The sequence below is a fragment of the Leptonotus elevatus genome, chromosome 13, assembly GCF_054856555.1.
Source record: "Leptonotus elevatus isolate MCC_2025b chromosome 13, RoL_Lele_1.0, whole genome shotgun sequence".
Classification (NCBI taxonomy): Eukaryota; Metazoa; Chordata; class Actinopteri; order Syngnathiformes; family Syngnathidae; genus Leptonotus; species Leptonotus elevatus.
In genome coordinates this window covers 6,030,646-6,047,316 of record NC_141251.1, presented here as the reverse complement: position 1 = coordinate 6,047,316, position 16,671 = coordinate 6,030,646, and the positions used below count along the sequence as shown (strand labels likewise).

At 41.7% G+C, this 16,671-nt stretch overlaps 2 protein-coding genes across 3 annotated transcripts in view; one reads left to right on the top strand and one right to left on the bottom strand.

Moving 5' to 3' along the window:
* The window catches only part of tet1 (tet methylcytosine dioxygenase 1), a 33,056-nt gene that overhangs the window by 4,784 nt on the left and 11,601 nt on the right, over window positions 1-16,671 (bottom strand). For both annotated transcript variants that reach the window (XM_086092888.1, XM_086092889.1), the window contains 9 exons: window positions 5,116-7,240; window positions 4,242-4,332; window positions 2,362-2,455; window positions 2,017-2,225; window positions 1,438-1,588; window positions 1,119-1,208; window positions 822-959; window positions 414-590; window positions 173-320 (listed from right to left, as the gene is read on the bottom strand). In XM_086092888.1, coding sequence (XP_085949014.1) covers window positions 173-320; window positions 414-590; window positions 822-959; window positions 1,119-1,208; window positions 1,438-1,588; window positions 2,017-2,225; window positions 2,362-2,455; window positions 4,242-4,332; window positions 5,116-7,240 — 3,223 coding nt within the window. The remainder of the gene's footprint in view (window positions 1-172; window positions 321-413; window positions 591-821; window positions 960-1,118; window positions 1,209-1,437; window positions 1,589-2,016; window positions 2,226-2,361; window positions 2,456-4,241; window positions 4,333-5,115; window positions 7,241-16,671) is intronic.
* slc25a16 (solute carrier family 25 member 16) overlaps window positions 11,442-16,671 on the top strand; it is a 23,416-nt gene continuing 18,186 nt past the window's right edge. Inside the window, exons 1-6 of the mRNA XM_086092900.1 lie at window positions 11,442-11,528; window positions 11,780-11,921; window positions 12,387-12,453; window positions 14,277-14,427; window positions 15,746-15,898; window positions 16,184-16,314. The gene's annotated coding sequence lies outside the window, so the exon portion shown is untranslated. The remainder of the gene's footprint in view (window positions 11,529-11,779; window positions 11,922-12,386; window positions 12,454-14,276; window positions 14,428-15,745; window positions 15,899-16,183; window positions 16,315-16,671) is intronic.

Below are 16,671 nucleotides of genomic sequence, written 5' to 3'. Positions count from 1 at the left end.
CAGGCCAGGAGGATAACGTTAACATTTGAAATCTTATTATTAAAAAAAAAAACATCATGGATAAAAACATCCAAGTGACTCACCGACAACCAGGTTTATGTTTTACATTCAGCGTTAGAGTTGGGTACGCATTGAAAGCAGTATGATAACTTGAACAAAAATTTTGACTTACCACCTTTGGTGGGGGTTTCCCGTTTTACTTTAGCAGGAGTGAGAGGGCTCAAGCCGAGCTTTTTCTCCAGCTTCTCAGCTTGAGCTTTCAAACGAGCTTCTTGCCTTATCTTGCGAGCTGATTTCACCGGCTCAGCTAGCAGACGCACCTGACCAAAAAAACCAGACAAAAATAAGGTTTGTATTCATATTTCATTGCATTATTGGTGCCATGGCCATTAGGGAATTCAATATCTGCTTACCTCTCTCGGGAAGGATGACAGAACCTGGAGGGCACCGGTTTGGATCTTGGCCCACTGCCCTTCAACACGACCAAACTCATCCCTGTTGGAGATCTTGTAGAGCGGGAGAACGTGGAGCTGCTCGTCTTCCGGTATGTTCCGAACCGCGCGGTTATCTTCCTTTGTTAAAGTGCAAACCTAGATTGAAAAAAAACAACAACAAGAAAAAACAAGCAAAACAATTAGCTTTGGAATGTGTTGAACTTGAAGCATAGTGTATCACAGCGGTGCCCAACCTTTTTTTTTTTCCACCACAGACTTTGTTTTCAAAATAAACTACTTCAGAATCTAATGAACAATAAAACAATTTTGTTCCAATTATTTGTGTGGCACACAGCCACCTTGTAGTTGGGGAGTGGAGACGCTTACCACAGTGCTGCCGTTATTCATGTTGTGGTTGTCCTTGTGAGCGTGCGCACAAAAGTCCACACAAGCCGTGACTCCCGAGAAAGGACGTCCCTCCCTACAGCCCAGCCGGCAGGAGTCACCTTTCTCCTCTTGTTCCACCTCGAGATGAGATACAGGAACATTTGGTTTGAATGGTGCGATTAATGTAATTTATAGATTAATATAAATCGTTGATCCCAAGTGTATGGAAATTCTGAGGGTTAATGAAGAGTAAATACTGGGTAGAAAAATGTTAAACAAGAGTTTTGTGTTTCATACCTGGTTCTGGAAGGCTTCAGGAGCGAGGCACTTGTACAGTGGTGCAAGGTCAGTGGCAAGACTCTGGAGGTTTTTCTCTATCTTCTCCTCCTAAAAGTCATAAGGATGTGATAGTAAAACCTCCAAGTATTTTTTTTACAGGGTACTTGGTGTAAAAACTTTGACAACATTGAAGTTGTAACGTCCAAAAAGTGCATAGCATTGCTGGTTCAAATGAAACAGCTTGCAGTGCGTTTATCTGTGAAATTAATATCAGGATAGTACAGATAATGGAGATCATTTTGGTGATGATTATCGCGACCTGACAACAATCTCTTACCTGCTCCGGGTAGTCACCAAGCAGGCGGAATTTGCGTGGCACTTTGCTACGGGCAAACTTGCAGCCATTGAAGTACATACTCCACGAGCAGCCGAAGGAGAAGGACGCACCGCAGGTATCCGGGTCCAACCCCTGACAGGCGCAGGTCCGACTGTGGACGGGAAACAGGTAGCCACGTTCACATTAAGTTTCCAGAGGTCACGGCAATTACGGTTCTAGACCACCGACGGAAAAACTGGATAGATGTGAGACAACGTAGAGGGTTGGAATTGGCAAACATAACTGTGATTGCCGTGGATGGCCACAAACAAGTTTCAAAACTGCCCGGTGTCCATGTTTTATCTGTCGAAAGCTTTGACAGAATATGAAAAATGTGTCAGACCTCCATCAGAACGTGATGGGCCAGGAGGGAACACACTGGCCTCCGTGCTAAAAACTGTAATACACCTTTGAGAATCCAGGACTCAACAGCCCCAAGGCCCGTCATGAATAACACAATAGACCTTAATAAGACTTGACTATGGAAAATAACAGCCAAAATCCTACCTTACGCGGTGTAAACTTAGCATAAGCACTTACTCTTCATTGAGGGCGCAGCGTCGGCTGGTCGGCGAGCCATATTTGAAAAGGGTGTCTGTGAGCTCCTGGTACAGGTGATCCGCCACCGCCCGCGGGATTCCCTCCCAGGCCAGGATGAGGATGACCAGCACCGCCGTTTCGCAGTGGTGCCCCGGCCTTTGCCGCACTAAACACAGCAGCTTCTCCTCCTCGCTGCCTCTCCGGACCACCTGTCACGTCATTGTACACACACAACTGCCATTATTGGGACATTATGGGATCTATATATATACACACATACTTTATATTCACATGTATACACACTCTCTGCATAAATATATGTTTTTACATGCGGTTGTCACATACCCATTTAGCAATTGGACATCCCTGGGAGCTCTTTCCTTCTTTTCCAGTGTAGACAACGACTTCCAACCGCACTGCATTTCCCTTGGCGCCATATCTGCGACACACAAATATGCACAAGAGATAGTGACATTTCATTAGGTACACTTAATTGTCAAACTCAAGGCCTGTAAAGTCTTTGACACCCGTTCAAAAATATCCATATAAACCTTACAAACAAACTGCAGGGGAAATTATTTGATGTGGTTGATTATTATGGTTCCCACTCGGAACGTACAGGTCTAAAAACAAAAAAGCCACTGGACACAATAACCCTTCATGCAACAGAGATTGTATAACAATACTCAGAGGCATATGTTCTTTATCCTTTGTGGAAAAACTACTAATATTCCCGCATCTTACTGAGTCACATACAGTAGTTGTGAAACTCTTCTTTCTGTGTGTCTATGTGACTGTATTATACTGCCCTCAAGTGGCCAGGTGGTTTGATTCATTAAATTCTATTTAATTATTATTATATGCTTTTACAAAGCACAATATTATAGAGTACTATTTTCTTTATTAAAAACAAATTACAATTTTTTTGTTTTTGTTTTTTGGGTAGAGGCTGGAACGGATGATTGATATTTGCTTTCATTATATTGGGGAAAGATGATTTGAGATTCAAGTGATTTAATTTATGACCGTGGTCATACAATGAATTAAACTCTTATCTCAAGGCACCACTATACCTATTAATAGCGAAATCTAAGAAACGGACAATTTTGCAGTGCCCTCTTATTATTTTCCTACGCTATATATTAAATAGGTGTGTAACAAAACAAACTCAGTGCAGCTCATCTTCTGTGTCGCCGTTATACATGGATGTATTTTCTCTGTTTGCTGTAAACGGTCCCCTGAGGGCAACCAATAACTATGACGTGACCTAAATAAAAACATGTTTGACACTCCTAACCTAATGAAGGCTGCTGTTATACACAGTTTCTCATGTCGGTTACATCAGAGTTTTCCTGTCTCAACGTGTCGTGTGTGAGTGTCGTGTGGTGTCGAATGTCTCTGTCAGGTGCACATGCTGAGCGTGTTTCCTTTTAATGGCAGGCTCCTTGCCGGTGACCTCGCTGCATTCCACCAAGCCCGAACTTGACACGCTCAGCATGTACGGTAGTGAACCCAACCACACACAACCAGCTAAATAATAACAATTATCACAGTAGTAGTAGTAGTAGTAGTAGTTGCAGTAGTAGTAATATTCTGTAGCAAGCTGTTTGAGCCTGTATTTGATATCCTACTTGCGCAATGAATTATGAATGAAACTAGCACGCTGTAAATAAATGCTTAAAATGCTTTATGGCAGGCTGTTATAGTATTTATTAAACATCTTATTAAATTATGAATGAAAACTAGCATTCTGTGATTAAATGTTCATATAACTGCCCAATTGCCATGAATTGTCTTACTAGTGATTACAAAGTGCATACTAGTGCACATGCCTTAAACTCCATATCAAGGATATTGAATAAGTGCTACAACAACAGAAGGTAGTAGTGGAGCAACCAGTCATTCTACTAACGCCCTAATTTTTCTTCTATTGTAGTAACTTGATATCTAGCACATAAATGCTCAAACAACTTTCCACAAAGTCCACCACGCCTTTAATCAACTACATGCTACTAGTGAAAAAAAACAGTATACTAGTTGACAACCGCGTGCTGCAAGTACTACTAGTGAGTTAGTGACATTGTAAAGTTTTACTCTTTAAAAAATCTAGCGCTTCACTACAAGTACTAATTGCAGTTGTCAACTGGTGCCAGAATTGCCTTGTCCTACTAGCGACGACAAAGAGCACCGCACTAGTACAGTAGTAGTAAATGGAGGTACTCTACCTCTTCTCCATTAGTTCCCTCACTGCTGTAACACTGGGTCCTGCTCCAAGGTGAGTGTAGTAAGGACCTTCTTCCTTTTCAATGATTTGGTCTATGGTGGTGGGGAAAAAAAATCATTATAAAAATCATATTGACAGTAGAGCACACAATGGTATTATGACCATGACAATGTTATGAGAAGAATTCTGCGAAGGGTTGCTTATGATAAAAGTGAACCAATATAAAAGCAATTAAAAAAATAATTAAAATATGACCGAATTTATTGTAAACATAATCTTAATTCCAAATGCTAAATAATTGATTACATACATTTGCAACGTGAAATATATCATATAAAATGGAACCCATTTCATCATCAATTATTTCAGGACAAATTGATGACCTTAATTATTGAATACCATTTAATGGAATTTTAATTTATTCAATAGAATATTAATTATTTAACTTCTTTCTTAAATGGCATTTGTATCCAGGTCAAATTTTATAGTGCTAAGGGATGTGGATGAGCTGGAGCCTGTCCCATCTGACTTTAGACAAGAAGATCCAATGAAGGGCCCATATACACAAACAACCATTCACACTCACATTCACACTTGCAATTTAGTTTTCATACAGAAGAGGGCCGCAGGTAAGATTCAAACCGAGAACTCCACCGTACTGCTTGGCATTTGTGTTTAATCAGTAGAATTTGGAATTATTTAATGGGCTTTGGGCTTTCACTTGTATAGCGCTACAAGTTACTCAAAGTATTTTTATTCACCTACTGATGACGCAGCATCGGGAGCAACTAGGGGTTCAACATGGTCACAAGTGAACCAAGAAGTAGAAGTAACACGTGAACTAAAAGTTAAAATCTCAGGTGACATCAACTCACCCACACATTGACAGCTAGGAAGATCAGACAGCTTTTTGGAGGGCGTGTTGAGCAGATTCTTTGTCGGGGTGTCCAGAAAAGCCATGGGCGACTCCAGGAAGCTGTTGACGCTGTGCTTGGATGGAGTCGACTCCGCCGAGTGGCCTGCGTCTCCATCAGTAGACGTAGACAAGACAGTGACAAGTCCCGATTTCTCCAGCTTGTAGTAGCCCTGCTGGCTTGGAGGCGGGGACTGCCGAGCACCCGAGAGGCCGTTGGCGGGACCAGGGTAGGCGGCGTGGCCGAGGTGAGCCGCCCCGGCATCAGCACCGTGCGGCAGCCCTTTGTAGGGCTGCGCTACCTGAGTTAACAAACACCTTTCCTGCCCTGGTCCTGCAGCAGGATTGTGGTGGTGGAGTGGATTGTGCAGATAAGACAACAGCTGGTTCTCTGGGCCGAAGCTCTGGTTGGTCCTGTAGTGGTGAGTATGCGTACTGTGATGGATGAGTTGTCTTGCTTCCTCCTGGGCTTCGGCCAGATATCTCTTCAGGTCAATCTGAGCCTGAGGAAGAAACAGATTCCTCCGATGGTGGAGACCTGATTTGCCTGGCAAGGGGGTTTTCTTTCCTTTGCTTCGATGGGAAGCATCTCCATTTGCCAAGCGTTTTGAGAGAGGGGTACTACGGTTGATTCCTTCCTGTGGTCCCTCGTTGATCTTCTTCTTCCTAGGCTTTGAAGGAGTTGTTTTAGCTTTCTTTACAGGGGTCTTTTTCTGACTGGGGGATAACTGTGAGTGGTAGTTGTATTTAATGGCTGAAACGGGGGTTCCCTTCATATGATTGCCCTCGGACAGCTGGTTCTGTCGGGACTGGATGATGAAGGCCAGGTCGGCCAATTGGGCAGCTACTTCCTCCTCATCTCGGTTTCTCGTCATCTTCGGTCTCTCCCGGTTCTCCCAAAAGTGCCGCTCGTGGTCTTTACCGAGCTTCACGCTGCTGGGATCCAAGTTGTCATATTCTGACTTGATTATACGGGAACCAAAACTTTGGTACGTCCTCCTGCAGGGTGCCCCGTTATCATCTCCTGAGAGGTCAGTGGGCCTCGCGCTCTGGCAACGCTGGATGACGTTGCCTTGTCTGGCCACAGGCGGGCGTATCACCGATGTCTGGTGAACTGGTGAGCTAATGACCGAGACTTTGTTGTAGCGGAATGCCGCTGTGGGTTTGGCTTCTTGCGTAAAGGTTGCTTGCGGCGTGACCACAGAAACTTGAGGTTCACACTTTCGTTCGGCTTTAATGAACATTGGGGTGCGTTGAGGTATAGCTGCCAGTTGAGTTAAGGCCTCAATGGCGATAGCCTGGTCAAAACTTAGATTCCTCTTCTCTGCCAAAGACTGCACACTCGGTAACAGGTCATTTGAAGGCGGTTCACTTTTGATAGTCTGGGGAGTCCTCAGTAGGCTCCCCTGAGTGCGACGCAAGTCATTCCTAAAGTCCTCGGACTCTTTTTTGATTAAGTGCATATCTGGTGGTTCCGTTTTGATGCACCGAAGAGTGGAAGGACGTGAGCTGAAGAGTTTCTCCTCTAGCCCACGCCTCTCCGTGACGGAAAGACACACCACTGCCGCCAACGTGGACAGAGGGTCTTCGCAGACATCATTTTTGTTGTTAAAATGCGCGGTGATTGCTTCTTCATCCTCCTCCAGTTTGATTCTCTTGAGCGGGCCCGACGTGTCATACGATGAAGCCTTGGGTCCGTTCTGAGAGGGGATGCTGGCGATTATGCTTCGTTGAGGCTCGGAGGCCATCGTAGCCCTGTGATATGCAGACTTCAGGTCAGCGTGACACCCGGCGGTCACATTAGCACCGTTTGGTATAGTCGGGTTTTCGGAGGATCCGTTTTGGAAATTCACAGAAGAGCGTACATGTTGGTGAAGTGCAGTGTTGCTCAGCTGCAGCCCGAGCTCTCGCTGAATAAGTGCCGGCCGGCTGCCGATTTCCAGGTTGTGGCGAAGCGAGTTGGTGACAGGAGGAGTTTTTGTATGTCGTATGTGGCCTTCCTCCTCTTTGTCCTCCTCTGCCGCCGTGTGGGTGACATCCAACTGTGCCTCCCCTTTGCCATTGAACGACACACTTTCTGGAACCACCTGCGACAGAAGGAGAAAATAAGAAAGTGGTGACTCAGTGTGGTGTGGTGGTATGCATGACTCAACATCGGTCACACAACACACCGCCTCTCACCGTCCTCCACCATCAAGACAGTTTGAAAATATTGTGAAAAACAAAAAATCCAACCATGAGGCAACAAAACACTCATGCTCAAGGTTTCAATGGGGGCTCAGCTTAAGAGTTTTGCCAGACAAAGACTCATGACTTAATGATTAGAGTGGAGCGAGATTCAGGATTGCGTCACTTCCAAAAGTGTGTTTTGAGTGTGAGTGTGCTCACTGCTCAGTGGGTTTTCACAGTATTTTTTATCTGAAAACAAATCTGTACTCTGCACCATTGTCAAAATGGGCTTGTTACTTTTTCCAACCTGGATGTAAAAAAAAGACAAAATAGGGAGCTAAAAGTGAAACCGCAGTTGAGATCTTGATTGACTGAGTTCTTGGGGACTTACCACAAACAGGAACAGAATTAAGGAATGTGAACCGGTGAGCATTAACGACCACATCAACAGCCCGAAGAATTTTTTTTGATCTTGTCGGCTAAAAGAATGATTTGTTGCGTCCTGTGCCAGCTTTAAAACACCAGCTTTTGACATCCAGAAAATTCAACATCTAATCTGAAAAAACTACAATTACAATATATTTTTCTGTCTATATCATTAGTTAATTTAGCCTTTTTTTGCTACTCAATTTACAATATTAGCGAAACCATGGGTGCACCTTTTTTTTTGATAGTTTAAAAGTCAGAGTAACATGAGCTAAGCTTTAAGCTCTTGGTATGAAAAAAACCAGCAACGATATGTAACGTTATTTTTCCCCCTTCTCATTCTGAGCACTAAATTAATAAAAGAGAGAAACTGTGCCAAATTATGAAAACAATTATTGTAAATATAATAATATATGTGACAGTAAAAATTCAGTTTTATATTCGCTACACTTCAGTACATTTCAGTCAGTACTTTTTTTCCCCTTTTAATTAAGTACATGAGTTGAATGAGTACTTGCAACTCTCTATCTGTACTCCTACTTACAAAGTTAGTTAACTTAGTAATTCTGCAAATATCTAAGGGTCCACAGTTTTGATGCAGGGTGTTATTACCGTATTTCAACATACAGTGCCCAAGGATGTTTATCTACTTAACTATAGAAAGGACCAACGGTCTGTTTGAAGTAGGATATCTTTATTTGTATAAACAATTGTGTAAGGAAGTGACACACGCCTCTGCCAGTTGATGTCTTGATGTGTTGACACAGAATAGTTATGTGTTATACTGGATTCCTGTAAATCCTGTATATACAGGTGATTAGAATATTATGGAAGTCTTAATTTGTTTCAGTAGATCAATTCAAAACATAAAACTCAGATTCAGTATGAAAATTGTTTTCATTTTATTTATGTCGTTAGGAAAATGACATTTTGTGCTGTCAACTGAAAAATAAGGTATTAGGGTTTGTTTCAGTGTGTGAGAGGAGGATTGCAACATGAGATCTCATGGAGCAGCATGGTTTCTCTCCTCTTTTTACACAGAAGAAACGCCCCACAAACTTTATCAGTGTCTAACAGATTCATCAAGTATAATCATCAGTATCACCAGACCCCAATGAGGCAACTGACCGTTGCTGTAGAGTATATAGGGTGCAAGTATGCAGCGCAAAGGGCCTTCATTGCCATTATTATCATTATTCTTCGAACAATTTAATCATTTTTTGAGAGCAAAACTTCCATGCATACAGTGCACTGTATATAAAAAAGTTTACGCACCCATGTTTTGGCAATAAAAACATGGATAACTCTCTGAAATCCACAGGTGGTCGGTTGACATGGCAAACAAGAAGTGGTGCCTAAAGTGCTGGAAATATTTGACTGAATGAGACCAGACTTACAAAATATGCGAGTCTATTGTCAAATATGACAATAACACAACTGCAGCATTTGTTTAGACGACAAAACAAAGAGTAGCGGTGGTACATCAGCAACCCGTTTGCTGTAAAAATGAACGGGCAATGTCGTCAAAAATGTGTGTTTCGCTCAAGCTTTCATTCAATTGACACATGGCAAAACCTTCTTCCATCTATTGCCCCACCCCCGACTCACCCATCTAATCACCTATTCAGAGAATTTCAGACACCTTCATGATCTCACTGACAGCTGGAACGTATAAAACTCTTATAAAACGCAACTGCAGGCTTGCAACGATAAATTATTACAAAGCCTCTTGTAATTGTTTTCTAAAATGATTATATTGTGTTGCATAGTAACCCTTCGGTTGTGCTTTGTGATTTGGTGTTGAAGTTTAAAAAAAAGTTATGACTCTCTGCAAGGCGGTGAAGTTATCTGAATGGGACTAGATGAGTAAATGTCAGATTGTGATTGGACGAAAGAGTCAGGACTCGGGGCCAGTGCAATACGAGTGAGTGTGGGTTTGTGTTTGGACGCGAAAGCAAGCAAGCATGAGTACACAACTGACAAAAATATCAATGCCACCATTGATTAATTGATCATCAACGACTAAAACAAACAATAAAAAGTGTTCAATCTCTAATTCTTCAGATGATCAAACACTCTATTTATTTCTTACTGTTTACTTTAGCTTGGCTTGAATGATAAATCCAAAACGGACTCTGGGTTTGATCTGCATCAAAAGCTCAGAGACATCCTGAAATGGACAACAATAGGTCCGAGTTTAATCAAAGGAAGAGGTCAGTTGATTGGGGGGGGTTCCCACGTATGATCGTGGCTAGAAAAAAAGCACACATTTTGGCTCATTTGACTCTTTTAGGAAAATACATAAAAAGCAGGACACAGGACGGGAACCAAAGCTCAGAGAGTTCATTTATATCTGGATTATTATACTTATGGAAACTTTCAACATTGCATGTATTCCAGCATACATGTTGTGCACTGATGTACTCACAACCTGGACTTTTACATGAGAGTCCTCTTAAGAGGGTATCAAAGTTCAACATGATTCCAAACGAAATGCACACTGTATGCTACCGGATATCCTGTAATTGTGATAACATGATTATATAGCTAAGTATCATACAGGTCAGGTTTTAGTACCAGCGTCATTAACAGTTGCCTTGTCCTAACATAACCTAAGGCCTTAACCTCAGAGGATCTGTTATAAAAAGACCTAAAACATTTAACCCACAAAAGCTGAGAATACTTAAAACAGATCATTGCGTCATATTTTTCATAAATTCAGTACAGCCCTCAAAGGACTTGATGAAAAGGAAATGGTCCCTGACAGGAAAAAGGTTCCCTAAAGCGTTGCAGTAAATGTTTTGCCTTTTTCTTTACCACGCACAAACAGAGGAAGAAAGCATAACATTTCAGCGTGGATTCGGATAAGCAAACCAATACATTTTGTTATCGTTATGGAACCTCCGATTCCACAACAGACAAGTCCTATTCTCCTTGTTTTTGTTGGCAGCTGGCAAGCGGTTTGTAATGTGCATTATGACCACTTTAAGCTGCAGCTTGGCTACATCTTCCGCACCCTCCACTGTTTGACAAATGACTTGAAATCCATTGCCATATAATAATCCAGAGGAAAACAATAGGAATAAAGATGGCGATTCATCCATCTATTCATTTTCTATAGCACTTATCCTCATTAGGGCCACGGGGGGCTGGAGCCTAACCCAACTACACCCTGGACAGGTCACCAGTCAATTGGCAGGACATATGGATAGCCAACAATTCACACTTATGTTGACATTTATAGAAAATTCTGAGTGTTCACCTAACCTAATGTGCATGTTTTGGTCAACTATTTCATCAAAATAGAGCGGCACCTTAATTTTCCCCCATTGAAATGAGTTGATATGTCATTAATCTGTTTTTGAGAAACAAAAATAGCATCGCATTGTATAAGCAATCAAACAATTCAGACAATAAAATAAGAAACCCGGTTAATTAAGTATACAATGTATTTATATATGTAATAAGAGTTTATCCGAATCTCACTTGTAAAAAAATGTTGTTCACCACACAAAGCAAATAAAAACATTTAAAATAAAAAGTGACAGCTCATAACTTGAAAATGTGTAAAGTAGATTTTGTGGGGTTAGTTGAACACAGAAATTTGTAATACAGTCATTAAATAATGTTAATTTTGTGTCTTTAGAGTTCCTGTAGCTTGTTTGGATAACAGGAAGTAGGTTCCAGACAACAGGAAGTCAAGAGTGACAGATAGCAGGAGAGCTAATTTTACATACAGTATTTCTTTGTTCTTTGCTATATGGCCGAAAACGTTTGTCTGTGAGTGTTATTTCATATCAAAGTATCACACTGTGTATTAGAGAATACAAGAGACTACATTAATTAATACATTCGCTTAGCTAACATTAGCGTTTCCAATCAAATTACGATAGACGTGACGTTAGCATTATGCTAGCGGCGCTTTCGTATAATTTTTTATATGCTATATTTATGTTTGTATGTCAGTGTGTACAGCTGTAAATCATTTTATGAGATAGTTAACATATTTCTATGTTCTTCTACTTTGACAGTGAATTCCTGAATGAAAGAATGAAAAGGAAACCATCTTATTTGGGATCTGCTAAGATGTGTAGTGGGGCTATGGAACGCCACGCACACGCATGCAGAAGCACTGAAACAGAATACGCAAAACGGGGCACTGGTTAAGTCAAGGTACCACTATTGTTCTGTTTCTATTATAGTTTTGTCTGATTTAGTCCAATCGGTGAAGATATTAACTGATTTTTTTTCACTTAATTTTTAAATATGTGTGGCTTCCAGCAATACAACTGCTGATGCAACTGTAATCTTGGGATAACCTTTGGAAGCGGATAAGTAAGGATGGGCAACAGGATGGTGCTTAGTTTATGGAAGGGATAGTTGGGGGGAGGCAGGTCCTCCTGTCACAAAAAAACTGCTTTCAATGACAAAGCACTGCTGGCCGTCTTCCAACACTGCACCAGACGCACAAGTTTGTATCTCTGTATGCTGTGCATCTTTGTGTTCGACATTCAAAGCTCACGTCAAAGTGTAGCCTCTGCTTTTAATTCTTCTCCCTTTGGCCCTGTGATTTAAAAAAATAATGTCTCTTATTGTGGGATGTACAATATGCGTACTCATGCGTTCACATTTAACCAGCAGGTCTCTGGAGAGGTCTGGATGCTGTCTTTGTGTCTGCCTCGGGTCGCCTACAGTCATATGCAAGGTGATGAAGCCATTTAAGTTCATTGATATCCATCTTAAGGTTCATGGGTTCATTAAGGTTCATAGTAGTAGAACAACTAGGGCAAAATGGTAGATTGACTGTATCTTACTCGTAATGTTTTTTTCCACTACTGCCTCTCACTATTTTATGACATTTCTTTCATCTCCACACCACAAACTTACTTTTAACATTCATTCAATACCCCTATTAGTTTAAGGTCCATTTACTAGTATGAGGTTTGTCTTGTAATTGTTATGTTTTTTCTGCTAACTGTATGACATTTTTGAACACCAGTCGGACAACTTTGCATCTGCGTGCTACTAGTGAAGTGCTAGATGATAACTAGATGATAACTAGTAAACTTATGATGTCACTATAATATCACTATAGTATAACGGCTTGGGCACACTAGTAGTACTGTCTTACTAGTACTGTTAGTCCAACTACTGCCTTCCAGTGAACCTAGTGGTGTTACTCAAGCAGCACGGTATTTTAATTAGTAAGGTTAGCAGCAAGACACAGAGTTGATATCAAGGATATTGTATACATGCCCAAAAGGCTTTCCTCGAGTGTGTAATGTTTTACATGGGAACAAATGTTCTTCTTTGCTGTCCCTTGGAAAACTCCTCTGCTTGTCGAAGCGTTTAAGGGTTGACAAAACACTTGAGTAGTTGGGACTGAAAGCTTTACACACGCTCAGAGACGAACCCTAGCAACAGCGGTGTCACAGACGCTTGAGTCCTAACAAACCTCTCTCTCCAGGCGACGCGTCTCCAGGGAGGTTTGGAGTGCTTCTCCGATTCTATTCGCTAACAAACACGCATCGCGACATGTGAGAGTTGTTTTTATGCTACGCTAAAGAAAGTGTGTCTCCCTTTCCTGGCTGAAAGTGGAAGTAGTAGCGGTTTGCGTGTCTGCTACTCTACGCACGTGAGACTTTTTCTTCATTCACTTAAGCGCATTTCCTGGCTCGGTGTTACACCAAAAAAAAAAAAACGCACAACGACGACGATGAAACTTTAAAGAACCGGAGACCGCGTGGGTAAAAAGTGGGGGGCGAATACTGTTACCATAGCCTGACAAATGATCAGTTAGTATTACAAAACATGCTGAGCTTGCCAGAAAAACAGCAGGTGCACGAGTACGGCTCTTGAAACGGGGTCTCTTGAAAGTAATACAAAATGACTCGGGGAAAATAAATTTGTCCCGAGACAAAGCGCCGTGCGAGCGAGGTCCTTTAAACCCACCTGAAAACGACAAGCCAAACACCCTCAAGGTCCTCAGCCAGAATAAAAAAACAGCTTCCAAATAAAGCACTCCAATCAGCTAAATCCAAGGGATGAGCTCCACTGCTGCTAGACTATTGCCACTAAGTCACACACTCAGCCAGCTTCTTCCTTTTTTCTTTTTCTTTTTTTTACCTTATCCGTCCTGGGAGGAAGCCCCTCTGTTTTCGGCAGCATGCCCCCCACCACCACCTCAGCCCCCTCCTTCACGCACTAAAAGGTATTGGTGGCCATCTTGCTTTGCCTCAAAAGACAGGCTACAGTAGCCGAGCGCAGGGCAAGCTCTTGGGTGTCATGACAAGAGTGACTGTGGTCATCCGTAGCCAAACACTGCCACAGCTGAAGCTTACACACACGTAGAGAGACACACATACAAATACATACACACACACACACACATACACATGACATGCCTCTCGCAAGGGGCAGACAGGGTCTCATCAGCCAATGGCGTGAGGACCTTAGTGGTTTGTAAATTATCTTCCATGCCTAGACTCTCCTAAACAAAGGATCCCCTATGTGGGCTTTTTACTCCAGCACTATGCGCAGGGATCGGAGGCAAGCTGTGGAATGGACGGTGCGCACACGCTGGATCTGGCTCGGAGAATAACAACTGTGACTGGGAGAGATTAACCCTTGAGCCACCACCGGTGATACTGAAAGAACTGAAGCTGAACTGAAACATTTGGTGAGATTAGGCATGGCAGTTTTTTCCTTGGTCCATTGTCGGGAAAATTAAGGATCAATTCGAGTGGCGCCTCGGTTAACGGACTTGACTTCTGAGACTGTTGTGTGACATTTGTGATGTGGCTCATTTGCAGCATTACAGGATCTCTAGAAAAGATGCTTTCGACTCAGTTCTTAGCAAAAAATACTCATTTAATAAATTCTTATGGCTGTTGCTACTTTGGAGATTGTACCAGTTTTAATAAGTCATGTCTGAAGGCTTTTTACACAGCACATTCCTTGCTCTCACATGACTGTGACACTGACCTCCTCTCCCTCGAAAACAACTGACTTAAGACATGTGATCTATGATATTAAGTGCTATTGTGCGTCCCTTTTATGATCACTTATACACAGTTACACAGTAACATCACATTTCTTTACAATCACCGCAGTCGATTTGAGGTAGAGGATGCTCAGGTTCTGAAACACCGAGACAAGGTTAGAGAGCACAAAACAAAGAATAAAAAAAATAAAATATATATATATATATATATATAAAGATTTGAGCGAGTTTAAAGGCATCCATGAGGTAAGAGATGTCAGGGTCATACCAGGACAACATGAAAAGAGCTCGAGCATGTGGCTGTGCGTAACACTCCAGTGAGGCCACCTCAGCTGAGCGTTGTTTCATAGAAAAGGCAAACAATATGTGGCACACACAGAGGGAACGATCGCACTGTGTTGAGCTTGGTAGAGGAAGCAGCCCTAGTTGGAAGTCAGTAAATGTATAGCCTCATAATGCTTGCTAATTAGGCTTAAAAAGAACGCCTCAGTCTGTGTGAAGTGTTTAACAGCTTCACAGTCAAATCACAGACCACCGCCGCCCGCTACACTGCCTCCGCTTTTGACTTCTTAATTATTGACATTATTGACCATTTAATAAAGTTGGTAAACAACAGGCACCAGGATACTTCCAGGCGAGTGCCTACCGCAGAACTGAACTGAAACGATGACAAAAACTTGTTGTGTTTGGGCTTTCGCCACCAGATATACAAAATAATCCGTTTTTTTCCCTCCTGATTAATCCAGCACAACCAGTGGGTGAAGAAGATAAATTGAGTCACATTTGCAAGCCTTATTCTGATCTAAAAATATCCGATTCTATGCATTGTTTTTTAATATATTTACTCTGCCAAGTCCCAAATCCATGTGCCACTTAAAAGCCAAAAATAAAAATCTGAATTGTGTCTTTTGAATCATGCAGCGTACATCCAGCCCAAGTGTGTTCTTAACTGTATATCTTGGTACAAGAAGATGTTTATGCTGTCTTGTGTCAGTTACAGATGAGCTGCGATGAACCTGGGAACTGTCACAACTTGTCGAACAGGTTTGACAATGGCAGCAAAATTACTAGCTAGTAACTACACTCCAAGACAAACAAGAAGTGGATGATGATAGATTCCTGATTTCCAAAGCCTGAATGTGAAACGGTATGTGCAGTACTACTTCAAGGCGGAGAAAATGTATTTCCTCGTTCCTTCCTAGATTACAGTAAAGTAGTGCCTCTTGAAGATGTACCAAAAGTTGTGCAAATTGTTTATAGTACAAAATTAGGTGAAGATAATGTAAGTTTAATTCATTCCGTGATCACGCTTGTAACGCTAAATCATTGTAAAATACATTTTATAATATTGTACTGTGTAAAAACATATTGTAATGACATAACTAAATAGAATGCAAAGAATTAAACCGTTTTTGTGACATTTTTGCTTCAGGTCAATGAACATTGTGCTGTTCCTTCTGGTGTGCGCACCTTGGTAACCAATGGCCTTGGATGGATATACATAGAGCTGGTCAAAACTCCTCAGTAAGCCGCAGTGATATTAGTCGTACTTCGCACAGAACTGTGAGTATATTTATACATACGGATGTTTGTTAGCGTTAAGCTAAACTGTCTATTATTGTGAAGCAAGTTGAGTTCTCTGCCATTATTGCCACTCACTCTTCATTAAAATTAATGGAAGCTAGTGATCTAAATTAAGAACAGGCTGAGTGCTATCAATTTAATGCTCCATTTTGGGTGGCAAAAAAAAGTACAACTTTCAAGTCAGAAATAAACTTTCACCACCATCCCTGCTTTGGTTTGCTAAATGAAAGTGTTTGCTAGATTAACACTGATTATGTTTAGTCTTTTCATGTTGATGCCGAGGACCAAAATGTGTGCTTTCCTGTTTGCTTGCGGTTGTCACCACTCGCTGGCCAA